This window comes from Cuculus canorus, chromosome 28 (assembly GCF_017976375.1).
Source record: "Cuculus canorus isolate bCucCan1 chromosome 28, bCucCan1.pri, whole genome shotgun sequence".
Classification (NCBI taxonomy): Eukaryota; Metazoa; Chordata; class Aves; order Cuculiformes; family Cuculidae; genus Cuculus; species Cuculus canorus.
Window position 1 is genome coordinate 2,645,656 of NC_071428.1, and position 27,710 is coordinate 2,673,365.

General features: G+C 45.5%; 2 protein-coding genes and 2 long non-coding RNA genes across 4 annotated transcripts; 2 read left to right on the plus strand and 2 right to left on the minus strand.

Annotated features, from left to right (window-relative positions):
- The first annotated feature begins 7,656 nt into the window (after nucleotides 1-7,656).
- On the plus strand, nucleotides 7,657-9,257 carry LOC104059557 (scale keratin-like). The gene is made up of 2 exons (XM_054050966.1): nucleotides 7,657-7,748; nucleotides 8,252-9,257. Exon 2 carries the CDS (start codon nucleotides 8,272-8,274, stop codon nucleotides 8,632-8,634), a length of 363 nt encoding a protein of 120 aa, XP_053906941.1. The 5' UTR covers nucleotides 7,657-7,748; nucleotides 8,252-8,271; the 3' UTR covers nucleotides 8,635-9,257.
- Nucleotides 9,258-11,319: 2,062 nt separating this feature from the next.
- Nucleotides 11,320-15,693, plus strand: LOC128849429 (uncharacterized). Its single transcript, XR_008447387.1, has 3 exons — nucleotides 11,320-11,458; nucleotides 11,787-11,906; nucleotides 15,412-15,693. It is a non-coding gene; the product is annotated as an uncharacterized LOC128849429 (long non-coding RNA).
- A 2,568-nt stretch (nucleotides 15,694-18,261) lies between these two features.
- LOC128849428 (uncharacterized) lies at nucleotides 18,262-20,671 on the minus strand. The gene is made up of 3 exons (XR_008447386.1): nucleotides 20,543-20,671; nucleotides 20,338-20,422; nucleotides 18,262-18,402 (listed from the first exon to the last, which is right to left on the minus strand). It is a non-coding gene; the product is annotated as an uncharacterized LOC128849428 (long non-coding RNA).
- A 3,465-nt stretch (nucleotides 20,672-24,136) lies between these two features.
- LOC128849371 (scale keratin-like) lies at nucleotides 24,137-26,410 on the minus strand. Its single transcript, XM_054050998.1, has 2 exons — nucleotides 26,307-26,410; nucleotides 24,137-24,957 (listed from the first exon to the last, which is right to left on the minus strand). The coding sequence occupies exon 2, from the start codon at nucleotides 24,935-24,937 to the stop codon at nucleotides 24,338-24,340; it is 600 nt and encodes a 199-aa protein (XP_053906973.1). The 5' UTR covers nucleotides 24,938-24,957; nucleotides 26,307-26,410; the 3' UTR covers nucleotides 24,137-24,337.
- Between the last annotated feature and the right edge of the window lie 1,300 nt (nucleotides 26,411-27,710).

Genomic DNA, 27,710 nt, shown 5'->3' on the forward strand with positions numbered 1-27,710 from the left:
GCAGTAAAATGTCCAACGCTGACCCATAACTTGGGACAACTCATTGCTGAGCAGAGGACTTCCATAGTGGGTTTGGTTGGTTGAGGTCTTCACTCCTCTCTTGCTACAGGTCTTGATGAGGATGGAAGCAACAATACTCAGCACAGGAGAGTCTTTCCATTGTGCTGTTGCATAAAAGCAGACAGAAACCAAAACCAGAATGCCAAAATTATGATGCAGCATGATTTATTTAATGGGTGATAAAGGAGGAAAGTTTACAAAAGCAGGACAGGCTCATACAGAAAAGGAGGGATTTGAGGCTTTTATAAGTGAGGTTTCTTCTTTCCGGAGGCTTCATTTCAAGCACAGTATCCTTTTCTTCTTTCACAGCTGAAGGTTTGATGAATCAGTCTAGTTTTCATCTCTTGATTGACATCAGGCAGTGTCAAGAGCGGGAAATCACAGTATAGAAACTCTTCTGTTCTGCTTCTTACATAATCTTATTAGGTTGAACACAGAGGAGGTATTAATGCACTTGAAAATTTGGACCATGAGAAGAATAGAAGAATACATTTATAACTTAGGAAAGAGAAGGAGATAAGCAGGTCCAAGCACAATTACCATGCAAAGCATTAGCAAGAATCAGCCTTTCTATGTCAGCACCTTAAACACCCATCTTAATCTTGAGTTTGGACTTTGCATTCAGTATCCTGACTGCTCTTGGTGCAGGCATATTCCTGCTGGGTTTGGCAGGGCTCACACTTTCTAAAGCGGTAGCTACTGAACCTTGGAGGGCAATAAGGGTATGAGAACTTGCTTTCCTGTGACCCCCCATAGGCAAAAGAGCCTCTGTAGCCATAAGATCCCCCATAGCCAAGCGAGCTCCCAACGGCATATGGTGCTGAGGATCCCACTATGCTTTCCTGAGGGCAAGAGCTGAGAATTGGCCCAGGAAAAGTGATGACAACAGGAGGTGGGTAGACCACTGCCCTGGAGTCACCGCATGATGTGACACAGGGCTCATTCCAGGCATCGGCGATGGGCTGTGGGCAGGACACCTCGCAGGGTGTGGAGCACAGCTGTCTGTAGGAGGACATGGTTCTGCAGTGGAAGTGGATCTGAAACACAAAGACAGAAGAATTTGTGTAAAGCAACTCAACGGTAGGTCAGAGATTTATGTTCAGGTGCTCCAATGTGTTTGGTCAGGAAGCTACTCGCTTGAGTACCTAGAGGTGATGTGGCTTCATAGTTTCTGACCCTCTCTTCCACCTTTCAGTCACACTGTTGAGTTACCTCCTGTCCTTGCCAAACTCTCAGCTCTTCCTAAACTTCCTGAGTACACCCAACAACCCACACTTCTGACATGTCTAAACATAATGTGTCAGAGCATAACCCAAAGGGCTACATCATAAGCAGCGTTTGCTTCAGTTGTGTTCCCTTGTAAAGGAGCACAAGCATTTCTGTACTTCATGAGACCAATGGCCATCTCAACCAGCCTTCTTTTCTCAGCACTTAACCTGTAGGACAGGACTTCTCGGAATACCTGTTACATAGGGCTTCAAAACTGAGCTTCACCTTTTACTAAAGCCAAGATAAGGCTGCAGCTAGCTTCTATGTTAGCTTCAGGAACTAAAAGTCACGAACCCTTGAATTACTTAACAAGGACTGCAGTATTCCCTCGAGAAGGTGGAGAATCATAGAAACATTCAGGTTGGAAAAGACCTCCAAGAACGTCAAGTCAAACCGTAATGCCAGCCTCAAGCTCTCAGTGAAACAGCTTTTACAGAGAGGCGAGTCCTGTTGGTGCCACGACACGCGTTTATGCAGAATTTGGTTAGAGTTATCATTAAAAGAGCATATAAAAAAGGCATAAAGAATTAAAAACTTACTTAAGTCCCAGAGGAAAAGTCAGGAGAAGCTGTTGGGGAGATGGGACCAGCTCATGCTTTTATAGTCTGGAGGATCTGAGACACCCTTTGCGCATGATGTTTGATCAGACTCAAACCAGAAGCGATTACACGTAGTGCCTCACAGCATATAATCATTTTGCTTACTGCTTGCAGTTATTAGGCAATTCCCAGCTTCTCTTTACACATTCCTACGTCATCCATCCCTAAACTTTGTGATCAAGTTGGGATTTATCAGATTTCAGCCTGAAACAATCAACAGGCTTTGCCCTTTTGTAGTAATGAGAAGGAGTTCAGTTAAGTTAAAACCACCAGGTTGAAAACCGTATTATATTTCATAGCTTTTATATTTTAAAACCCACTGAGAGGTTGGGGACAGACTACAAATATTCATCTTGAATCTCAGGGGTGCAAGTCTACTTGTTTTGCTTGCTTCACATCCCCGTTTCAGCTGCTGAGTGAGGGTCTGATGCGCTGGAACTGACAGGCCAGCAAATCTGTACGGTTTATAGTAAGGCAGAAAATTAGTTTTTACTTTAAATGACTGACTTTAAATTGCATTCCAAACATGGATGTATTTCTTGTGCAGATTTTCTCTCCCCAACAGCCGGAGCAAAAGGCAATTTATGGTCTGAAGAGAGGCTTTGCTCAGACTCTGCTGAAAGTTGCTGTTTATTCCCCTCCTTGTTATTTTTTCATTGAATGGTTTGGGTTGGAAGGAAACTTAAAAACCATCCAGTTCCCACCTCCCACTGGATCAGGGGCTTCAAACCCCATCCAACCTGGTCCTGAACCCCTCCAGGGATGGGGCAGCCACCACTGCTCTGGGCAACCTGGGCCAGGGCCTCCTCCACCTCACAATGAAACATTTTTCCCCAAGATCTTATCTTAATCTCCCCTCTTTCAGCTTAAATCATGTTGAAGCCACCATAGCACTTTCCCCAGGATATTCCAGAGGGATGTAGGAAAGGAAATGAGGGTCAGGCAGAGCTACTGGAAAGTTGGGGAAAGGAGAGCCTGGAAAGCGTGGCCACACTTCTGGATTCAGCATTTAGCAAAAGGATCTCTATTCACTCCTTGCCACAACAACCTCACAGAGGAATTTTCTCCTGAACAGAGAAATAGATGCATCCTGAGACAGTTACATGGGGATTCCAGACTTCTTCCTCTCCCCAAATGGCAGTCAAAATCTCTGATGGCCTGATCTGTGCAGTCTTTAAAACTCCGTATTCCACATGCTGAAACACGTGACCTCTTCCCATGGCTGAGCTTAATTCCCACAGTGTTGCCATAATTACTAGCCAAGACAAAACCGCAGTCTGGAGGAGGCTGCAGTCTTTTTTTAGGGGCTCGGCACGTGGTATGACCTCGGAGACCCAAGACGGCAATGCCAAGTGTGGTGCACTATGCAGATCATGGGTACAGTGGTAGAATTCCAGCATCTTCTCAAACAGAGGTTTGTCAGATGTATTGTTCCCTCTGCATCCTATCCCATGGGTGATATTCCTCCGTGTCCTAAAAGTCCTGATGGGTCCAAACACACCGAGGGTGCTGTCCTAGGGTGTATGTGTCACTGTGGTGGGTATCAAAACACAAGCAAGTGCTCTGCATCATGTTTTTGTCTTTTGGACACCTGCCACCGAGAAAATCCCACTGGGAAATGCTCTGAGCACCGTCTTGTGGGACCTCACCTTGCACAAAGCCAGCTGCCAGGTGGGTTGCAGGCGTGGCTTCCCCCGGTCGGAGACTACGCAGTTAGGAATGTGGCTCTCACTTTAAAGGGCAGCATTTCCATAACACCCTTGTGGTCTAGGTGGTGGTTACAGGAAAGACAATTGCGACATCACAGCAAAGTGGTTTTGGTTGTTTCTGAGGCAGAGGAAGAGCAGGGCAGGAAAATAACAGGTGTGCTTATTCCATTGTTACAGTTAGAATTGGCGCACCGTATACGTTCAGAAGTAGGTTCTGCCCTCCCAAGGCAGATGAAAGGCAGAAAACCTCTCTCCATGTGGAAGAAATAAAATAAACATGGAAGAAACGATAGCATGTCATACAATTTTACAGATAGGTCATAAAGGGCAAAGAAAAGCTACAGGTGATCCAGGCTTCTCATGCACTGGAGGTAGTCTGTCACCATGAAGCCCACAAGGATCACTCAAGAGGGCATTTCAATACTTGGCAAACCACTGAATAGATTTAATCTTAGCCGTGTTAGCAATGACAGTGTAACACAATGAGTCTCTGGAGAACATTTGATTATCAAGTACTATTTTTCCACTGTTTTAAACTCCTCATGTGTATGAAACAGTCTTGCTCATGAGGACCTGTTGCTCTACCAACTGATATTTGTTGCATATTCAGCTCATTTTGATGATGCAAAAAAGTTTTCTGACTTATCCCGATTAATGTGGTATTCTCTGCTTCATCATCGTGTTGCACAATGCTACTTCTCATGATTTGTTTCTTTTCAAAACTTCAGTAACCAAGTCCTTCCTGGTATCAGTCCACTCCTTATGTTGGCTTTCGGTAGGAATGAATCAAAGGCTTTTTTGTGATTGTTTAGTTTTTAGGCACTTCTCCATCCTATGTGGTGTTAGAGGCTTGGAGTTGGGGCTATTCAACCTGGAGAAGAGAAGGCTGCAGGGAGAACTTACAGCAGCCTTCCAGTACTAAAAGGGCCTTCAGGAAAGCTGGAGAGGGGCTCTTTATCCAGAAGGTTGAGGAGGAACGGGTTTAAGCTGAAAGGGGGGAGATTGAGATGAGATCTTAGGGAGAAATGATTTGCTGTGAGGGTGGGGAGGCCCTGGCCCAGGTTGCCCAGAGCAGTGGTGGTTGCTCCATCCCTGGAGGGGCTCAAGGCCAGGTTGGACCTCCCACTGATCCAGCGGGAGGTGTCCCTGCCCATGGCAGGCGGTGGAACTGTATGGGCTTTGAAGTCCCTTCTGACCCAAAGCATTCTATGACTTAAGATTTTCAAAGGGAATTCCCTAAAGTTTTCATACATCAAATGTATTTGGGAACAGAAGTACAGGTATAATGATTGAATCTCAGCAACCGCTTTTAGCCACTGTGTCCCTGTCCTATTCTTTTCCTGGACTGAGACATGCCAGGAAGTCTGTGTCAGTTATGCTCAAGGGTATTGATTGCACAGCCTTAATTTCCTGTAAATGATCTTTTCTTCTTTTCTGTGCAGATGGCAAATTTTCTTCCCATTATGTCTCGGAGATGCGTTTTAGGTTGTCGGTGCCTTGGAACTGCACAAATTCCTTTTTCGTTACAGACAGTTCTCTAAACAATGGTCCTTGACTCAGTGGGACGAGGCAGGAGACAAAAGAATGAGGACTCCGCTGTGCTGACTGCTCCTTCCAGCTCTCCCACTGAATCAACAAGTGTGGCTAAGTTCATTATTTAATCTCAGTCTTTTAATAATCCCATCAAGAAATCAACAATAAAAATTACCCAATTCATTTGGGTGTTGTACAAATGAGTGGTTGTGTGTAAAGCAGTGAGATATAAAAAGAAAAGGCTAAGATTGAGAAATGAGGATGGGACTATTAAAATGGGCAGCAACAAAACTGTTGTGATTACAAAGTAAATGTGACTTACAAGGAAGGAATTAAAATAGGCTTCATGGACTGAGAGGATTTCCAGTGTCTGAGGAGGAAGAAGACTATTGAGTAAGGATGAAGAAAAGGTTCTATTGGTTCCGAGGTGCCTGGTTTGGAGGAAAAGTAATCAGCACAGGTCAGGAACCATCAGCCCCTTGCTTTCCTTTTAGAAGGGTAAATCATAGAATAGTTTGGGTTGGAAGGGACCTTAAAGACCATCTGGTTCCAATCCCCTTGCCATGGGCAGGGACATCCCAGTAGATCAGGCTGCCCAAGGTCCATCCAACCCGGCCTTGAACACCTCCGGGGATGGGGCAGCCAAATGGTCCCTCCTAGCTCAGGAGACTCTACCTGGTGTAGACCTGCCCTCCTAAAGATGCTGAGACCACAATGCATGTGCTAGAAACCAGAAAATGCAGGTTAGTTATTTCCCATACCCCGTTGCTCTGCCATTATACCACGTTTACTCTGGCAGCAGGAATTGCGACTTGGCCCTCTGTGCTCCTCAGAACTTCACGTGCCATGGCAGCACGGGTAATTGTTATAAAGGGAGCATCTTAAAGGCTCACAGATGGTCACTTTTCACAGTCTTTTCCATAGGCTAGTATCCACCTCACAAACATGGAAAAGGAAACTGAAGATGTCCTGATTATAGACAACTTTCACTATCCCTGAAGGGAGCCTACAAGAAAGCTGGGGAGGGACTTTCCAAAAAGGCTTGTAGTGATAGGATGAGGGGCAATGGGTATAAACTGGAGAGGGGCAGATTTAGACTGGACATTAGGAAGAATTTCTTCATGATGATAGTGGTGAGGCCCTGGCCCAGGTTGCCCAGGGAAGCTGTGGCTGCCCCGTTCCTAGAGATGTTCAAGGCCGGGTTGGATGGGCCTTGGGCAGCCTGATCCAGTGGGATGCCCCTGTGATCTGAACACAGAATCCTGTGATCCCTCGTTCTTCCACCAGGCCTTTGAGAGTACAACCTCACGTGGATGACCGTTGGCGTTGCATCAGCAACCATGACTATCATCCATCTGGATTTTAAGGATCTAATTCCAGATGGATTTCACTAGACCAAGGAGAACGTGTTGCAAGACAGGAAGAGTCCAGTGTGAGGACTCCCTGCTACTGCCTTCTAGGTCTGACAGATCCTGGGCGGTTGAGATTTTACCCATGAAACTCATTTCATTTAAACTGATCTCACGGATCACTGCATACTTTGAGCGCACACTGCAGCCACATTTCGACCTGATTTCTTCTGCCTCCAAATTAACCTTTCCCTTTTGCAGTTTTGTTTTACTTTTGTGCCATATTAAGTCTTTTTTTTTGTTCTGTTTTTTTTTTCCCAGCAGGTAAAATGCTTCTCTGTTCATGCCCGTGTAACACCCACACAGAATGGGAAGTCACTACTGATGATTTCTAGAAGTGATGATTAAGACAAAGGCTAAATAATTTACCAAACACCGCTCGGCAATTAAGTGAGCCTCTGGGAGGAGATCTTGGGCGTGTCTTGTACTTATTACTGTTATTATTTATAATTACAATTGTATTATCTCTTAGCTTATGTAAATTAGGTTGGCGCCCGGATATCATGAAAATAGAGACCTGTCAGTAACTACTGCCAGGAACAGATGAACAAAACCAACTAGGTTTAGGTATGGTGAAAGGAAGGATTACTATCCCCACTGGAAAGAGCCTTCTGCTGCGAGTGCAGAGGATGGGTGTTCCTCACCCCATTGCATTGCAGGACAACCAGGGCTTCTAGAAACTTTTACCCCAAATTCTTGGCAAAGATCATAGAATCATAGAATCACAGAATAGTTGGGTTGGAAGGGACCTTAAAGATCACTTAGTTCCAACCCCTACTCTAAATGTCTACTGTAAATCTGCCCCTCTCAAGTTTATAACCATTAGGAACACGGAAATTTAGATTTTTGAACGGATGAAACCATGAGTTTGTTGAGTAGAAAGAAACTACGAGTGAATACTGTCCTTATTTCGAGACGAAAGTTTTCCGTAGGCTGCAACATGGATGTGATAGCATACAACTCATAGTTGCTTAACAGCAAGTAACATGAGAAGATTCCTCCACCCGCTGATGTGACAAATGCAGGAAAGTTTGTTTTGTAACTAGGAAGGACTGCATGCCTGAAGTATGGGTCAGACCTTGGAGCTGCTCTGAGAAACCGTATAAAAGCGGTTGGAGCACAGAGCTCCTCAAACCATTCTGCTTGGCTTCTTCTTGGTGGTGAACTGAGTAAGTCTAGCTTCTGTTAAATCTATTCTATGAGTTGAAACACAACTTTAATAAGAGTTTTCATGTATTATACTTGTGTCTGAGTGTTTAATATGTCTTTGCTTCATATTGGAAGAACGTTATTTTCATAAATGTTCTGTAATTTCTTTCATCTTGGCAGGCTTTGGAGGGGGTGAGATTGGTCTGGAGAGCAGGAGGCTTTAAAGGATGTTTGAATGTTTTAGAGGAGGAATGCTTAATGAATTCATCTGTGCCTAGGAGTGTTTTGTAAATGAAGACAATAGTTTTAGGAACAGTTCTGGCCTTAATGAGGCTTCGCTGGCTTCTCACAGGTTATCTAAGCTTCATTCTTTCTGCGTATGAATTGCAATCACGCTTCATACTTGGCTGTAGAAGACGAACTTTCTGAATGCTTTACGGCTTGACCAAATGAGGGCTCCTGTTTGCAAATACACCTGCACTGTCGCCCTTGACCCATGCTCTCCCCACCCTCTGTGTTTCAGGCTTACTTCCAGCCGGAAAGATGTCTTCCTACAGGCAGATCTGCAACTACAGCAGCTACTCGCCCTGCGATGTGACCTGCCCACCGCCATGCGCTACCGCCTGGAACCAACCCTGCGTCACCTCCTGCGGGGACTCCCGTGCTGTGGTCTACCCACCGCCCGTGTCCATCATCTTCCCAGGCCCCATCCTCAGCTCCTGCCCTCAGGAGAGCATCGTGGGCACCTCAGCCCCACTGGAGATAGGCAGCTCCTTTGGTTATGGGAGGTCCCTGGATGCCCAGAGCTCCTTCGGGTCCAGCGCTTCCCTGGGAGGCAGGTTCTCCTACCCCTGCTATTCCCGCAGGTACACGACTTATCGTCGTGGGAGCTGTGGGCCCTGCTAAGCCCCGTAAGGATTCCCTGGGGAGCTGGACCCAGCAGGGACCAGAGCAAAATCCCAGTCCATGAGTGAGCAGAGGACATGGCTTTCAGAAGAGCAGCATATCAGGCTGAGCAGGGCCCTCGGGAGCTGGGCACACTCAGCTGCCCTGAGAAAGAATCCCAGACACGCTATTTCCCTTCCTGTTGGAGTAGGTATCTCCTAACAAGCTCCCAACTCTGCATTTGAGGCGTTGTTTACTTGAGAAATATAGAAAAGGTCTTAGTTTAAATTCGAGTGGTTTATAGATCCCTCATATTCTGGCCTCTGGTGTGGATTGATGCTTCATGGCTTTTGAGGTACCGTGGGAAAACTTGTCCCATTTGATTCTGGGAGGTACCCTGACTCACATAGCCTGGAACTTAAAAACACCCAAACCAAAGACACAGATGAAAACCAAACTTAGCTCTCAAATGCTACAAATCCAACAAAGACAGAAGACCAGCTGAGAAACTGCAGCCCCTGAAGAAGACAGCCACGTCCATCCCCAACAAACCCTGTGCGTGTATGCTGTACTCTCTGGATTGTCATGTTCTGCTGCTATAAAGTCCTTGCCCTGTTTCAATTAAAGTTTCTTTAGCATCACAACGTTCACCTTCTGGTTTCTTCTTTTCCTCAGCTTAAAATTATTAGACAATGATGCTAAAATGATCATAGAATCAGTAAGGTTGGAAAAGACCTCTAAGATGAAGTCCAACTGTCAGCCCAACCCCACTGTGCCGACTAAACTGTGCCACATGTGTGTGGTTTTTTAACCCCTCCAGGAATGGAGGCTCCACCACTGACCTGCGCAGCCTCTTCTAGTGCTTCACCACTCATTCAGTAGGAAAATATTGTTCTAATATCCAGTCTAACTCTCCCTATGACTATCTGAGCTTCCAAAAAGAATGAAGCCCCTTAAGCCACCCACATTTCCACAGACCCTGTAACCAAGACAGCCCCTAGAGCCAAACAGGTGGCCAACATCAAGTGGTCCACAGCTGCCAGCAATGCTTTCCTGAGGACAAGAGCTGAGAATCAGTCCCAAGGAAGTCAAGACAGTGGGTGGTGGGTAAACGGCAGCTCTGGAGGCATCATGGGATGTCACGCACGGCTGGTTGCAGATATTGGCAAAGGACTGAGGGCAGGTCACCTCGCTTGTCTGCTGTATGATGTGCACAGGTCTTCACAGTAAGATATCACTGCCTAAAACAAGTAAGTCTGAAACGTAGGAGATAAGAATAATGATACCCGAACCCTTGGAATTAGTGCCCAGCTCCCTGCAGTGAAGGACCCACCAGTCCCTTCCTGCATCTGGGAGGAACATACAACATGAGTGAGAGAAGGTTGGAGGGCAACTGCTCTCATGAAACCTCACCGGTGTCCAGTTCTGGAATGCTCAGCACAGAAAGGACATGAAACTGTTGGAGTGAGTCCAGAGATGATCCGGGGGCTGGATCACATCCCATGTGAGGAGAGTCAAAAGAATAAAGCAAATGGGTGTTCCTTAGATGCACTGAAGAGAGAAAGTTGCCATAGTGAAGTAGGTGAACAGCCTTGAGCTGCAAGTACTTCAACACAATTCCTCCAGCTGCCTGCAGGCTAGAAGCCCTACTTGACAGCGATTATCACATACGCTTGCAAATCAGATGTTGTTGCTTGGATCATCCCTTCAACTGCTGTCATTATCTTTCTTAGGTTGCTAAGTTCTGAACCTCATACTGCGAGATAGCGGCCTGCCAACTGACTTGGGCTTCTTCAAGGTCAGTTGTAGCTGAAAACACAAAATGTGTCTTCTCCAAAAAAAATGTCTGCAAAATTCCCTCTTAGATTTTGAAAACTTTGGCTTGAATTCATTGTCTTGAAGAAAACCAAATCCTCCAGCTGGAAGCAGAACCAGAGACTAAATGAATCAGTGGACTCTCACTTTCTAGAGAGAATTAAAACTTCTTTACACAATGAAATAACAAGCAAAGTTGTCACTGGAGAAGGAGGGCTTGTATACATTTTAACATCTATATTAATTTAGGAGAGCTTAATTTAGCTCTAGAGCACTACAAGGTTGGTGTTCAATCTTCTTTTAAACAACATAGACCCAGATTTTATGTAGTTTAATCCTCTTGGGTGTCTTCTCAATTGATAGAGCAAATTTACACCGTGTGAAGACCAGAAGGTTTGTGAACTTAAGACTTTGATTTTAGTATGGTAGAGAAAAAAATGTCACCTGTGGCAAAGAAAATAACCTTGACCTGCAGAGCTGTGAAGGGTCTGCTCAGGAGGAGCAGATAATGATCTACAGTGAAACTATTTCTTGTTATCAAGACCTAAAACTGCAGCAACGTGTCATTAATTCGATTACAGTAGAACTCTACCTACATCATGTTAATCACACTGAGGTGCTTTGAAGTCCTTTATTCTGTGGAAGAAATGAGAGCAACCTAGATAAGTGCCACCTAGAGCTTCCTCATAACCATCCCACATAATTTAAGCATAACCTATTCCATGGAAGATGAGGCTTAAATTATCAAGGGTGTAAACAAGAACAAGAGAAGGATGCGTGGCAGCAAGGCATGTTTCTGCTGCCCAGCCTACACATGAGGTGGCCTGCTTCATACCACCGAACCGAAAGGCAAAATTGACTCAGCAAACTGTATGAACCCGTGCATTTTAGGGTCAGCAATGCTGCTCGCCACCACCACGGCAATGGACCTTATCCAAAGGCTGGGAGAAAACGAGGAGAGTTTGTCTACAGAGGGTGGAAGATCTCTACCAAGTCCTTCATATCCATGGTTATCACAACCAAAGCCTCTGTGAGTATCTGTCATTTTTGCAAACCAAAACACCTGTGGGGTTGTTATCATCCTTTATCCTTATCTCATGCGAGCCCCAAAGCAGATGAGGGTGGTAAGGTATCATGTGCCGTGCCAGGAGTTTGCTAACATCTCCAGTTACAAGCACCTGCATTGAGAAACTCCTGCCCTGATCTCATTCCTACGGTGATCACCTGAGAAATTAAAGGAGAAATAACCAAATCATCCACCAGAGCAGGCAGAGATCTTTGCAAGGGCAGAATTTTTGAGCGGTCTGGGATGTGTTGACCTGAAACCTACCTGACTCGTTAAAACCTTGTCATTGCAGCCAGAGGAGAGAGTGGGACATTCCTCCAAAACCACAGGAAAGAAAGCAGAGATTGCAGGTTCCAAACCCTCTTTTTCTGTGGACTACGGAGGGAGCCTCGCTGGTCGGCTTAGCCCTAAGGTAGGTGCCTAAAGCAAATCCCCCCTTTGGTGTCTCTTCGCACAGGAAGACTTCTTTAAGGGAGGGACAGTTGAGTCTCTGTAAGGATGAAACACAGAATCATGGAATGGTTTGGGTTGGAAGGGACCTCCAACCCATCCAGTCCCACCCCTGCCATGGGCAGGGACATCTCCCACTGGATCAGGGGCTCCAAGCCCCATCCAACCTGGCCTGGAACCCCTCCAGGGATGGGGCAGCCACCACTGCTCTGGGCAACCTGGGCCAGGGCCTCCCTACCCTCATGGGAATACATTTCTCCCTAAGATCTCATCTCAATCTCCCCTCTTTCAGCTCAAAAACGTTCCCCCCCTGTCCTATTCCTGCACTCCCTAATGAAAAGAACCTCCCCAGCTTTCCCACAGAGAAAGCAAGGAGCAGTAACGCTCAATCAGTGAAAATAAGGGACAGGAACGAGTGAATTCCTGAACCATTCCTTGACACGGTTGACTTCCTTCTGGGGAATCAGTAGAAAATTCCAGATTAGCACCTATGGACTTGTTATCTTAATATGTAGCCTGTAAATCCCAGTAATTGTTAGATGCTCCGGTTATATTGGACACCCTAAAGGGACAGATAGTGCTCAAACACACACCATGAGACATTGTTTTTCCCGAGGGCTTTGCCATACAAGCACAAGGTAATAGCGTGCAGAATTGTAGGAGACAGATTTACAGAACTAGCAGTGATAGTTATATTTAACAAGGAGTAGGGGCAAGAAGAGCCACGGCTGTTAAGAAACAAAGCTCATGCCAACCCTTTTAAAGCTGACTTTAACAGCTGTAGCAGTGTCTTTACTAACATTTACCTTCAACAGTTCTGTTTTCTCTGGCCAGTGGTTGGGTCTCCGGCTTTTATAAGTTAGCAGCAATAACGAATAATTTATAGCATGAAAATACAATTTTAGGGATGAATTTCCAGTAGGTTTGATAATTATCTGCTGGCCATTGACAGAGGAAAAATGAAGTTGATTTTATGATGTGGAATATGAACCGATTAACTGTGTAATAACCCATTTTTTTCCCTCCAACCAACCATTAATTAAAACCATAGAAGCACCACTGGGATGAACCCCAAGCTGTCATTATGGGAAGCCTTCAGCCTCTGTCTGTCTCACAGCTCATTCCTAGTTCTCATCCCATCCCTAGGAATTCCTAGCCCAGCTTTGGGAACACCAAAGTGTCAGAGCAGCAAACGCCCTGGCACAACCCTCCCACAAGTGATAGGCAATCAAAGTACAACATAACCTCCAGGTAGAGCTCCATGTAATGCAACTTCTCCCACACCAGTGCTGGCTCCTGGCCATGGGCACGTGCTTCGCTGTGTGCCCAGATAAGGGCTCAGCCCAAGGAGTTGGAAAAAAAGCCCTCCAAACGAAGTAAAATAATTTGGTTTAACTAACGTGACCATCAACTCAAAGGCTTTCAGTCATAACCTCCTTGGGAAAGATCACCACTGTTATGTTTTAGAGAGGAATGATGAGTCAAGAGTGGGGCGTCTTACTCCGGCAATTAGCAGGGTGGTAATAACCGCATGCATCACTCCAGTCAGAGAACCATCATCGTTAACATCTCTTGAAATGCCTGTTCTGAGCAAGCCCAAGGCTTTCCCAGGCTGTTGTTCCAGGGATCTCCGTAGTGACTCACCATAATCTAGAGATCATTTTGACACACTGGCGGCAAACTGGTCAACAAAGAGAAAAACACGAGCAGATTAAGCACAGAAACACAAATATTCTTTATGACGAGAAGCGAGGTCTAATTCCAGGGCACAGAGCTCCCTCCTGACATTGTCAGATTAAGTGCAGTCAACATCACCACGAACTTTGTCACCATCCTGGCTTCTCCACATTAATTACACTCTGATCTAGTGGGATGTCCCTGTCCATGGAAAGGGGTTGGAACTGGATGATCTTTAAGGTCCCTTCCAACCCAAACTATTCTATGATTCTATGCCTTTTTCTCCATCCACAAATAGGCTTTGATCTGCATGGATGGGACTCGTGGTTAGATGTGATTTTGGATGTCATTCTGCTCCAGATGGGCACATTTGAAAGAGTATTTCCAAGTTAGGTCTCTAGTTTCTTTATTTGGCACTCATCTACCACTTCCACCATGTTAGAGCCTAGTAATTGCCTCCTGTAGGCTGACATAAAATTGTTCCAGGGAGGGTTAATGGTAACTTGCATCACGGGAGGATCTGCCTCTTATGCATTACCTTTGCAAAATAATCTCTTTAGGCTCATTAGCATGTCTTACTGACTCAAGTTTTGGAAACTAAAGAGGATTGCCTTGAAGATTTGAAAGGCTGATTCATGGGCCAAGATTAAATCTTGATGAGGGATATGGCTTTGTGAGCACTGCGCTTGCCCAAGTGTGTGGTGAAACATTCCAAACCGCTTTGAAGATGTTGCTTGCTCGGAATGGAATAATTGTTGATACTTGTCAATCTTCCTAATGCATTCAGAGTATTGGCCTTCACATTCCATTTTATTATAGCTGAAAGAAAGGAGGTTTAGATGAGAGATTAGGAAGAAATTCTTTCCTGTGAGGGTGGGGAGGCACTGGCCCAGGTTGTCCAGACAAGCTGGAGGTGTTCCAGGCCAGGTTGGATGGGGCTTGGAGCCCCTGATCCAGTGGGAGGTGTCCCTGCCCACGGCAGGGGTTGAGACTGGATGGGTTTTAAGGTCCATTCCAACCCAAAACATTCTATAATTCCATGATTCTAAATAAGAGATGCACAACTTCCCTGGGAAACCTGTTCCAGTGCCTCAACACTCCATGGTGAAGAAATTCTTCCTTATATCTAGCCTAAACCTGCCCCTCTCCTGTTTATACCCATTGCCCTCATCCTATCACCACAAGCCTTTCTGAACAGCCCCTCTCCAGCTTTCTTGTAGCTCCTTCAGGTACCAGAAAGTCACTATAAGGTCTCCTTGGAGTCTTCTCTTCTCCAGGCTGAACAATCCCAACTCTCTCAGCCTGTCCTGATCTGGGAGGTGCTCCAGCCCTCGGGTCATCCTTGTAGCCTCCTCTGGACCCGTTCCAACAGCTCCATCTCTTTCTTATGTTGACGATTCCAGAACTGGACACAATCCTCCAGATGAGGTCTCACAAGACAGACTCATTTATATCAGAGCAGACAAACATTAAGACGTAGCGGCAATGTTTAGGAAATACTATCATTCATGTCAGATGTTTTAAATGATAGCAACAGCTGAGCCTAATCCAAGGTTCTGGATGGAATTAAGCCATTTAGCTTTTGGGCAGCAATTATCTCTTCTATAAAAAGTGACATGATAACTGCCCACTTTCTGTAAAATATTAGTGATGGTAAAACATTACGAAAAACAAAACAGCTGGGAAAGTGACGGGCGGTGGACTCAGAGTTGTCTCACTATGTAAACAGAAAAATTGATTAAGGGAAGGGACTGATACAGGTTTATGACTGAACCGATCTTCGTGAGCAGGCTTCAATGAAGACTTTGCAGAGCCCGTGGTGTACCAGCAGCTCTTCTGGACGTGCAGTTGTCAGCAAGGACTCCAGACACCAACCCAGACCACTTTCATGGCTGGTTCATGATGACCCTGGCCAGGAGCACATACCTAGACTTGCCTGGAGCATGTACCTAGACTTGCAGGTAGGTTTTGCAGTCCTTGCTGAGTTGTCTTCACGTCAGGGTCTGAGTCAACCTGAGCTGATTCCACAGGAGGGCAGCAGCTCCAACACAGAGCTGAGCAACCAGCCTGACTTCCCAGCTGGATCCCACACTCCCACCAACCTTGTCCTGTCTCCACAGAAGAGACCAACCTGCCCCAGACCACATCCCCCACAGCCTGGGAAGGGAGCTGGGAATAAAGAGGAACCTCCAAATCCCCTGATGAGACCTTTATTTATTGCCCTATCAGACCTTCCCAGCCATGGATTCCATGGGTTCCTTGGCTGTTGCCAAGCGTCTTTGCAATGAAAGCTTTGGTGGATCATCTAGAGCTGGTTTACTGCTCAGGTTTTCCTCTTTTCCTGTGTTTACCTCTCTCTCTATTCATCCAGTTTGTTTAACCTCTGGAATCAGTTGGGTTTGTAGTGGGGAGCTGGGGGACAACGTTGCTTGTAGTGAACACACAGCATTAGGTTTTTCAAGTCTGGTAGCTTAGGGCTGTGCAGGGATGCTATCTGAGTGGTTTCCCTAATAAAAACCCTTAGGCTGCTGAGGTTTTAGCCCTTTGAGAAATCCCTACTCAATAGAAGGATTAAAATGGCTTTGGGTTCTTTAAAAAGTTAAAAAATCAGATTGTTTTAAAATGTCTTCACCCGGAAAGTGACTCTGCACTACTGGAACTACTGGGCTGAGGGGTCCAAATGTACTTCATGAGCCCCTCTCTTAAAATTGGGCTGATTTGGAACAGCCTACGCCTTGATCACTGCCATGAAAGGTATCATCAGAAAACAAAATAAAAGCAACTTGATAGTAAAAATAATCACTTTACTAGGAAAAAAAAAAAATCCCGAGGAGATAAATATGTGTGAAAACATGACCTTTTTTTTTCCAAATCAGTTATTACAGAGTCCTGGGGAATGTAACCCCAGTAATATACTATTAACATTATAATAACATACCACTTTACATGTGTAATCCATCGGTGCGTGTTTGTGAAGCACCTTGGCTCCCTTTGTTCTGGGGAAGTCTTGGGATGTTTCAGGGTGGGTATAATTGCAAGAATAACATGGTATTTCCTAGGCACCAAAAGACTTAAGTAGGCAAAAGCATGTACGTAGCCATTATGGAAGAATGACATTAACATAATCTTTAGTATAAAAACAGCATCTGAAATTTCTTGGCATGAGCAGGATATACTGGATGTCCTAAATTGTGTTTGCCTAGAGGGACCTACTGCCGGCACCAGCCAGGCGGGCAAAGGTACTCAGGGCTCTGAGCAGGACACCCGGGAGCAAGTGGATGGTTTAGTAGACATGGTGGTGTTGGACTCGATGATCTTAGAGGTCTTTTCCAACTTTAATGATTCTAAGAAACTGGTGCTCCAGGTCCACACGTGGCTGTTCAGAGTCAGATGGGAAAAAAAGTATTCCTTGCAAAAGCAGCCGGAAAAGTTGGAATGCAGAAATATGGAGGATATCTTGACACTGGCTCAGTTTGGTTTATTTATCAAAAGTAAGGCCTCCAACTAGGACTCGTTATGAGTTAGAAAAGGGCACTCATAAAATGTTGCTACCATTTAAAGGTGTGTACCTAGAAAATGCAGAACCATCTTTCTCTATGAATAGGATTTCTGCTCAGTGGTTTCCAGACTGAAATCTAGATTATATGACTGACATCCTGATTTCTCACTGAAGCCTACAAGAGCAGAACCAAATCTTTAATTTTAGCTGGGCATCAAGTTTTGAGCAGACTAGGAAGAGTCTCTAGGCCACCTTGTGTTCCTCTAGACAAGGCTGAGTGTCACCAAGAGAGCATTGCAAATAAGGAGCAGAGGAAAAAGGAGATTCAGCAGGCCAGTGGTTGCAGAAGCATTTTAATGTGAACGCAAAGTGGAGTAAACATTTGCAGAAAGAATAATGCAGACTAGAAAGAGCATATTTCTAGAGACAAGAAAACTAAAACCGATCACCCATTCCAGTGTGACTCATTTCATCAAGTTGCTCACTTTCCTCAAACTTTCTGATCCCGACTTTCAAATCCCTTTTTGTGCTTTGTTCTAAAACCACGGTCAATGTCAAACTGGGTAGAGAAAGCTAAAAGCGCAGGTGTGAGAAGCAAAGCCAGAAAAATAAAGAAAGCATTCATCTAAGCTAAAGCACTAGCTAGTAATTAAATGTAGGGTCCTGGTTTTCAGGATTGCTTCCCTCTCCGCCTGTAAATCACATTCCATATCCTTTCACTTCTTCCTCATTCTTTTTCCATGCTATTCTTTGTGTTAAGCTGATCAGATCTTCTTACAGAAGCCCCGCTGACTAGGATGCTTCCAGCGGGTGGAGTAGGTGTAGGAGCATTCTGGCACGCATGGAGGAGCGCATGGAGGAGGACACTGGGGAACGCATGGAGGAGGACAGGGAGGAGGGCATGGAGGAGGACAGGGAGGAGCACACGGGGGCTCACACTTGGTTGCAATTTGCGTGGCACAGCGATCAATGCAGGGCTCCAGGCACTCAAGACCCTTCTGACCAGAAGCAATGGGCACACCTGACTGTAAGGCAGCAGACACTTCAACTGACTCCGTGGAACCCACGACAGTCTCCTGTGGGTAGGTGGTGAGGATGGGTCCTGGAATGGTGACGACCACAGGAGGTGGGAATATAATCACACGGGAGTCTGGGCAGGCGATGACACAGGGCTCATTGCAGGCCGCAGCACGGGGCTCGGGGCCTTTTCCATCGCACGGGGCAGCGCATGGCTCAGCGCACACGGTTTTCTGGCAGGACATCTTTCAGCTGTGCTGGAGACCTGCAAGATATGGGAAGAAGCAAATGTAAAACCAAAGAAGCTGGTAGAACAGGATCAACACTTGGTCTAACACGAGCCCTGGAGAGGCACAAGTTGGTAGACAGGTTGATACCCATTCTGTTCTGCCTTGTTTTGCTCTTCTCCTCTGTGGTTTTTCAGAGCCCAGTTTCTTCCTGCAGACACTGAACAACCTCTTTGGGGCTTAAATAGCATCTGTTTTCTTCTACGTAACTTGGACTCCAGGCTAGGAGTTCAATAAAATTAGAGCAACACAGAACTTGGTGTTGCAGAAATGGAGAGTTTTTGGATTGAAATGTTTTCTGGACTAAGTTGATGAAAGGCAGAAGAGGTGCGTAGTCCTTATGTTGTCCATGAAGGAGACATCCCATAAGATACCAAGTACTATGTTTTTAGCACATTTTAGTATCAAGCTCACTTTGAAAATTAAACTAATAAGAGCCTTTTGCAATATCATGAGGGTGGGGAGGCCCTGGCCCAGGTTGCCCAGAGCAGTGGGGGCTGCCCCATCCCTGGAGGGGTTCCAGGCCAGGTTGGATGGGGCTTGGAGCCCCTCAGCCAGTGGGAGGTGTCCCTGCCCATGGCAGGGGTGGAACTGGATGGCTTTAAGGTTCCTTTCAACCCAAGTCGTTCTAAAAGTCTATGATTCTATCACTCTATGAGCTGAAGCAGGGAGAAACCTGAAAGCAGCTCTCCTGAATTTACATTTCAGAGGGAGTAAAACTGTTGACAAACCTGGACTGAATTCTACTCTTTCTTTTGTTCTTTTGAAATAAATTGAAGGGTGGGGAGGCAATATGGAAAATGTCATAAAGCTCCAATTCAGGGTGCCATTTCAAACTAATCCAAATGCCAAATCAAAGCACCAAATGAGGCACAAGTCAATCTGTTGTTTCAGATTAAATGGAAAGTTTTGGTTTCAGACAGGTTGATGACTTATTTCTCATCTAACTGAGCTGTATGTTAGAAAAACCTGTGTGGATCTCAGCTTGACCAAGCAATTTTTCACTTGTTTTAGATGTGATGCCAAAATACTCATTCTTCACATAAACTTCTGATATTAAATCCTAATCCAGACACTCTTCAGATTCTCACCTCTTCATTCTACTACACCTATTAATTCCATGTTCTTGACTTGGCCTGTAAATCCCTCAACTGAAAGCAACCCAGAGCAAATGGATAGCTGAAAACCATACCCAAACACATCGCGCAGAGTACACAACATTTACAGTGGATAATATATCCTTACACAGCCGGCTGAATGTTTTGCATAAGACCGTTGCTTTGCATAAACAGAACACAAACACCCAGAGCAAGTTCTTGAGGAATATATGCCTTAAGTAGACAATTTCTGGCTTCCTAGTTTATCTGTGGAGTTAAACTGAGAGGAGATTTAGCAAAACCCTTGTCATTCAGCAAGTGCCCAAGGAGGTCTCAGGTGGGGCATTTCCAAAGTCAGACCGGGAACTCCACATCCACTGAGACACCGTGTCCAGTCTAAAAGATGACGACAGCAACTTCACCATCTCAGCATTTTTACAGCCCATTTATATGATACCCCTATCCAAAAGCAGACAAAAATTGGAAGCCACAATGTCAGAACAACACTGCCAGATGGATACGGCTGGTTAAGATATTTTATGCTACCTAAAGTCTATATGCGTTAAATGTCCATAAAACAATGGTAGTAGAAGTCTTTAATTTTAACTAGATTTCAAATGTATTTTTAAACCTCTACCCATCAGCGCCTCTAAATGAATGATTAGCAAATGACAGTTGCATTAAAATAAATCCCTTCATATTGAATCACGGGATATCAACCCAAAATTCATCCATGAAGTAAATGCAAAGCTTTCAAAATTGTTATTTCTTTTATTTTTATTAGGAAAAAAGAAGTTACATCAGAATAAAACTTACCCAGTTCACCGAGGAGAAGTCAAGAGAATCTGCTGGAAGATCTCTGAACCATGAAGGGCTTTATATACCTTCCTGGACCACCAGGCTGATGCAAGACAATAACGTCATATTTGTACATTAGCTTCCATTACTCCCCAAACAAAATTTGACATGTAATTACAGTAATTGTTTTGCTTGCTCTTTGAGTTAATTATCCCATTCTCACCAGCGCATGACATGCAAAGTCCAGTCGCCAGATTCCTTTCATTTCACAGTTTTCAGCACCAAACCCATTCTTGCACCTCTGATGGGGTGGAGGCTGCCCGCAGGATGGAACTCAGGCTGGCATGGAGCTCTGCCAGTGCTGCGGCTGCTCAGAGGCTCTGCAGGACTCATCCTTGCACCGCCTTAGAAAACAGGAGTTTGTTATCCTTGCCTGACATCATGACCTCCAAGAATGCATAAAAGCCTAACCTAGCATTAGTAGTAAGTGTGCTTGCTAGTTCAAAGCTTGTTAGGACGTGTTTACAGAAACTGCAGTCACTGCGTGACTGTAGGGTCAGGACTGCCTTGGAGAGACACTTCTAGCAGAGACCACCATTACCGGTGGTGGCCTGGCTCTTCGTTTGATGCTCAAGTCACATAGAATCACAGAATGGTTTGGGTTGGAAGGAAACTTAAAGCCCATCCAGTTCCACCCCCTGCTATGGGCAGGGACACCTCCCACTGCATCGGGGGCTCCAAGCCCCATCCAACCTGGCCTGGAACCCCTCCAGGGATGGGGCAGCCACCAATGCTCTGGGCAACCTGGGCCAGGGCCTCCCCACCCTCACAGCAAACTATTTCTTCTGAAGATCTCATCTCAATCTCCTCTCTCACAGCTGATAATTGTTCTCCCTCATCCACTCCCTGCCCTCCCTGATCCAGAGCCCCTCCCCAGCTTTCCTGCAGCCCCTTTTAGTACTGGAAGCTGCTATAAGATCCCCCCAGAGCCTTCTCTTCTAACCCCAGGTTAGCATGAGGGGTGTCCTCCTCTGTGATATAATTCCTGGCCAAGCCCAGGAAAAGCCATAAGAGGAGAAAGCTCATTTTGGTTAAAATGAGATGGTGAGAGGGATCTAGGAGTTGCTCATTCTGGTTTGGAATAAATCGCTCCATCCCCAGTTCCTTTTGCAGCGGTTATGGTCACAGCTGCATCTGAAAAATGCTTACGAGAAGAGTGCTGTGGGAAACCCAAGGTAAGTGAGCAATGCCGTGGGAGGGCTGGTCATTCCCATTTAACATATGGCAAGGCCAGGGAAGAGAGGAGCAACCAATTTGTGTACGATAGCTCAGGAAGGCTTTGGTGATACAAAGGATTAATAGTTACCATATCAGTTTGTGCCCGATTTGACCTTCTGTGATGAACCAGCAATTCACGCCGTGTTTGAAGTACAGACCCAGCCCCCTCGGGTAATATAATACAATTTAAAGCAGCAAATATGCCCTGATGGGAAAGGTGAATATTTGGCCAACTTGTTTTAAATAGTATGATTAGGATAACAAATGCAGAGCTGGCTTTTAATCAAAAAAACACAAAAGGATCCAAATTCCCAAGGTGTTTATCATTGCCTGATTCAGAGAATCACATGGGTGGCCTCGACACCTATATTTTAAAGTGACGCTATGATTCAATACTGTGGAGTTTAATAGCAGCAACCTGTTATTAACATTATAACACCACAATACTTTGCATGTATAAAACATTAGTGGCTGTTTGCAAAACTATTTGAAAGCATTTCCTCAGAACATTTCTAATAAGTGTTCTTGCCTAGAGGATCCTCCAAAATCGCTCTGCTTCCAAAAGGTAGTTGCTAGTGTAGAGATTGCAATGATAATAAGCAAGAATGTTGTATACGTACAGAAATGAGGGAAGGGAAATGAACCCAGATATGGTCTGATGTGTGCGTGAGCACTTTGCTTGGGTTGGGAGGTCCCAAGATGATGGTGCCAACCAGAACTGCTGCCCAGCCAGAGTTTTACACTTACTCGGCTATTCTTGAGAGGGAGACAAGATGTGCCACTGACAGAGAAGATCAACAGTGTCTTTCAGGTGCTGTTCTTGTAGGCACAGCCCAACACATCAACTTCTGGCAGCTCTGGAAAAGTGTGGAGTGACTGGCGTTCATCTCCAGGTCCTTTCAGCAGGACCAACCCTGCCAGGAAACTTTTGCCACAGCTCCTCCTGTGCTCTTGCAAACTCTTAGCTCACATGGCAGCATCCTCCCATAGCTTTTGCCCTGTGCTTGGCTGTTAGAGAGGCGCTTCCAGCTTCAGGTGTTCATCCTCTGCTCCTTTTCTCGCTCAGAAGCATTTCGCATGGTGCCTCACAGTAGGAAGAGCTGCTCTCACCCTCCTGGCTCCAGAGGGAGCTTTTGAGTGAGCTACACTTTCACATACAGGTATGCATTTAGTCCCTTAAATACATTTATTTCTTCAAACTGAAAGAGGGGAGATTGAGATGAGATTTTAGGAAGAAATGTTTTCCTGTCAGGGTGAGGAGGCCCTGGCCCCGGAGAAGTGGTGGCTGCCCCATCCCTGGAGAGGCTCAAGGCCAGCTTGGATGGGGCTTGGAGCCCCTGATCCAGTGGGAGGTGTCCCTGCCCATGGCAGCGGGGCTAGAACTGTATGACCTTCCTGGTCCCTTCCAACCCAAACCATTCTGTGACTCTATGTAATGCTTTATGATTTTATAGTCCTTCCTTTGAGTCTTTCTCAAGTAATCAAATCAAATGTCCTGGATAGTTTCTGTGAAATAAGACTTAAAAAAATGCAAGTAACTGCAGAAGGGGAGTTTCCTCTATTAAGGAAACACTGTCATTAGAGAAGGAAGAATGTGTAAGCATTCAATTATAACCATTGGAACAATTTGGATAAGTGATCCCTTATTGACTTTAAAACAAAAGTGAGCTTTCAGTCAAAAGGCGTATGAGAGTTTTAGGAGAAATTATGGAAAGAGAGAAAGTACTGGGTAATGTTTTCTGGTTTATGTTGTCCAGAAGACCCCTCCTGGCCAAAAAAAAAGTCTGTAGGCAAGAGAATACAAAATATCTCTTGTCATTTAATAGAATAGAATCATAGAGTAATTCAGAGTGGAAAAGACCTCTAAGATCAAGTTCAACCGCACCGTGCCTGCTAAACCATCTCCTGAAGCGCCACATCTACATGTTTTCTGAACACCTCCAGGGAGAGGCAGCAGCAAATCGTGTTTATTGTGTTTGTATCTCTGGTTTTCTCTTTGCTGTTGTGTACATCTATGTCTTATAGAGACACATCTATGTGTGTCTGCAGTTGTCCACCCAGATCCATGAAGGTGAGTCACGTTGTTAAGGGAAAGCAACCTCATAAAAATTAAGAGGAGCCCGGAGCACTAAGTCAAGAGAGGGCTGACGAGCATGCGCACACATCAACCTAAATATTCAATTTCTTTATGAAAGATCTAACAATCAGAGCCCTTCATGAGAATGAATTATTACATCACAAGTAATTAGAACTGATACTGTATGTTTCTGTTTTCAAGAGGAGAACATCTTCCACTAGGTCATATTTCTAGGAAGGCAACAGCTGATTTACCTGTTTGATTCCATGCCAGGTGACAAATACTAAAGGATGTGCTGCAAAATTTATGTTCTCCTCGTCAAACACAATGCTACTGTGTAATAAAGGGAACGGGTTCTCCTCCAGGACACTCCAATTTCTCAGCGCTGTTGCTGAGTCACCTCAAAGATTACTTGAAAACACAAGTTACAAAGAAAAAAAAATAGACTGAGTTTGAATGCAATGTAGGTTTAATGAAAGGAAAAGTCAGGATACATTTGGGGAGGACAGGAACGCAGAACACAAAGGACATTTCCCAAGGCTTGGGGAAGCAATGCAGCTCCACGTGTGCCAGCAAAGCCGATGGCTTGGACATCACCAGGTTGCAGCTTCCCCTGCGAGGTTAGCACAGCCCAGGGCTGCCGGAGCGGGAGGTGTCGCCTCTTCAGAAATAACCGTAGCCACAGCTTCCTCCACCAAACCGCCGGTAACCACAGGAGCTGCCTCCTCCGAAGGAGCTCCCAAAGCCCCCACCATATGAGCGGGAACTAAAGGATCTTCTGCCTCCACCTGAGCCCCCAAATGACCTGCTTCCTCCATACAAGCCCCCAGAGCCAAACGAGCTACCTCCTCCATAGGAGCCTCCCACTCCCAGGGAACTGCCACCTCCGTAGGAGCCCCCAGAGCCAAATGAACTACCTCCTCCATACGAGCCTCCAATTCCCAAGGAACTGCCCCCACCGTACGAGCCACCCATCCCTGATGAGCCAAAGCCTCCGTAGGAACCTCCTTCTAGAGAGCCTGATGCTCCATGAAACCCGCCAATGGGTGATGGGAAGGCAGTGCCCACGATGCTCTCCTGAGGGCACGAGCTGAGGATGGGCCCTGGGAAGGTGACGACCACGGGTGGTGCATAGACCACTGCACGGGAGTCCCCACAGGAGGTGACACAGGGCTCATTCCAGGCATCAGCGTATGGCTGTGGGCAGGTCACCTCGCAGGGTGGGTAGCATCTACTGCTCACGAGCTGTCCTCCAGAAGACATCTTTTGTGATGTAGATAAACCTGTGTCAGAGGTTAAGGAGTAAAATTAAAACGTATATGCAGCCTATGCCTTTACAGACTTGTCCTGATAATGCAAGTGGTTTGTTTCCTGATGAAAGGAATTACTTTCTTATAAACAGGAGAACTGATTTTGCGGAATTATCTTTACCTCAGTCCGAAATATTGTTCTTCAGCATGATTAAAGTTAAATAATTCAGATACAATCACAACTTTTCTTGCAGCCCAGTGTAGCTGCAGGTAAGGAATACACCTCTGTAAAGCATCTTTATCCCATCTTTGTTCCAAGAGTGTCTTCTGCCCCTAACCTCTAGTTCTGTTAAGAACAAACCACTAATTTGTTCACCTCAGGTATAGAGTTCTTTTGGAAACAGTTTTGACAGACACCGTACCTATGAAGATAAATCAACAATGGTTTTTGCTGCATGTGTGTGTGTGTACAGATGAATTTTCATAGAAAAATGGTATGGTTTGGGTTGGAAAGGACCTTAAAGCCCATCCAATTCCAGCCCCTGCCATGGACAGGGACACCTCCCACTGGATCAGGGGCTCCAAACCCCATCCAACCTGGCCTGGAACCCCTCCAGGGATGGGGCAGCCACCACTGCTCTGGGCAACCTGGGCCAGGGCCTCCCCACCCTCACAGCAGAATATTTCTCCTTAAGATCTCATCTCAATCTCCCCTTTTTCAGCTGAAAATCATTCCCCATTGTCCTGTCCCTGCACTCTCTCATCAAGAGCCCCTCTCCAGCTTTCCTGGAGCCCCTTTCAGTACTTGAAGCTGCTCTAAGGTCTCCTCGGAGCCTTCTCTTCTCCGGGCTGAACAACCCCAACTCTCTCAGCCTGTCCTCGTATGGGAGGTGCTACAGACCTTGGATCATCCTTGTAGCCTCCTCTGGCCTCACTCTGACAGATTTTCGTCCTTCTTGTACTGAGGACTCCAGAACTGAATGGAGGGCTCTAAGTGAGGTCTCTCCAGAGCACGGCAGAAGGGGAGAATCCCTCCCTTGCCCTGCTGGTCCCTCTGCTTTGGATGCAGCCCAGGATGCGGTTGGTTTCTGGGCTGCAAGCCCATATAAATGCCAAGCTGTACGTTGTGGAGTTGTAACCTCTTTATCAAATGAACAGGATTTAATTGACACTTTCCCTTTGTGGTTCGGAAGAGCACAGCCTCACATTTTAAGATCTGCACCTATCGATGTTTTCTGCTAAATAGCTACAAAATCTTAAGTAATAAAACAAAACTGATATTGTTGATCATTGCAGAGTACTGACATAGAATTAATTCCTGAGCTAAACACCGACAGCAACATCCCAGCCAATACAAAGGAACTTAAAGGTAGAGTACTCACCGGGCTCACAGAGAAAATGAGACTGAAGAGAAGTTGTTGGTGAACCTGGAGGAAACGCAGTGCTTTTATACCCCCCTCCAGACTGGTACGAGGATCTGCAACACACTTCTGTACACGAGGCGTGATGGTTAACCAGCAAAACATTTTGCTGTATAAGCTACTTCTAATTGTAATAATTGTTTTGATAACTGATAATGATTAGTAAATCAACTCCACATCATACGATATGCGCAACACACCCTTTGTCTTTCTTTAATCCTTATATAGTTTTTATGTGCATTTTATGACTGGTGCCACCTCCTGACCTCATTTGGATAGCAGTGAATTGAGATGCATTGGCTTCGCAAGGTAAACCATCAAACTTTCTCTTAAGATAAAGACATAAGCTTCGCTCTGTCAGGAGAAATATTTTCTGTTTTGTAGTGGATTCCATTTAAATTTAGAATTGCACAAAGCTGGAAAAGCGGCATATTTAATCTTTATTGCTCCTCAGATGGGAGGCGTCATTTTTTCTGCCTGTTTAACATCCACCCAAGAAAATGCTTACAGAAGTACTTAATCAAATGCCCACTGTCATCCAAATAAGTACAAGGAAGAAACACATGAGGACATGGAGTAATTTTATTATCATCATTCTCATTTTGCAACCTTTCCAGAGAACTGTGGTGCTCTAGCAAGGCACGCTGCTGTTTTCCAGTAGGCAATAAAGTCATGGAATGCCTCCATGTGGAATGTATAAAGACGACTGAGTCTAAAACAAAAGAAAAGCATTTTAAGAATGACTGTGCCCCTGCGTTTGGTGCTGGTGACGCTGCAGCTTGAATATTGAGTTCAGTTTTGGGTCCTTGATGGGTTCCAGCTGACGGACCTGGGAATGTTAAGCCTGGAGAAGGGGGGGCTGTGGGAACACTTCATCACTCTCTCCAGCTCCCTGAAAAGAAGTTGTAGTGAGGTGGGTGCTGGGCTCTTCTCCCAGGTAACAAGAGATAGGATAAGAGGAAATGACCTCAGGCTGCATCAGGGGAGGTTTAGATTGGGTATTAGTAAAAAAATATCTTTTCTGGAAGAGTGGTGAAACACTGGCAGAGGCTGCTGGGGGCAGTGGTGGAGTGTCTTTCCCTGGAGGGCTTCAAAAACTGTGCGGCCATGGCACATCGGGACATGGTTTAGTAGGCATGGTTGGGTTGGGCTGATGGTTGGACTGGATGAGCTTGGAAGTCTTTTCCAACCTTAACGATTCTATGATTCTATAATGACAAGGACTATTTTTTTCCAAGAAAGCCACAGCAGTATTCCTGGACTTGTACTTCAAAACCTCACGGCTTGGGAGACAGAGGTACCTGTGCATGAATAGGGATATCCCTAAACAAAATATTCTTTATCAATAACCAGAAACACAGTGAG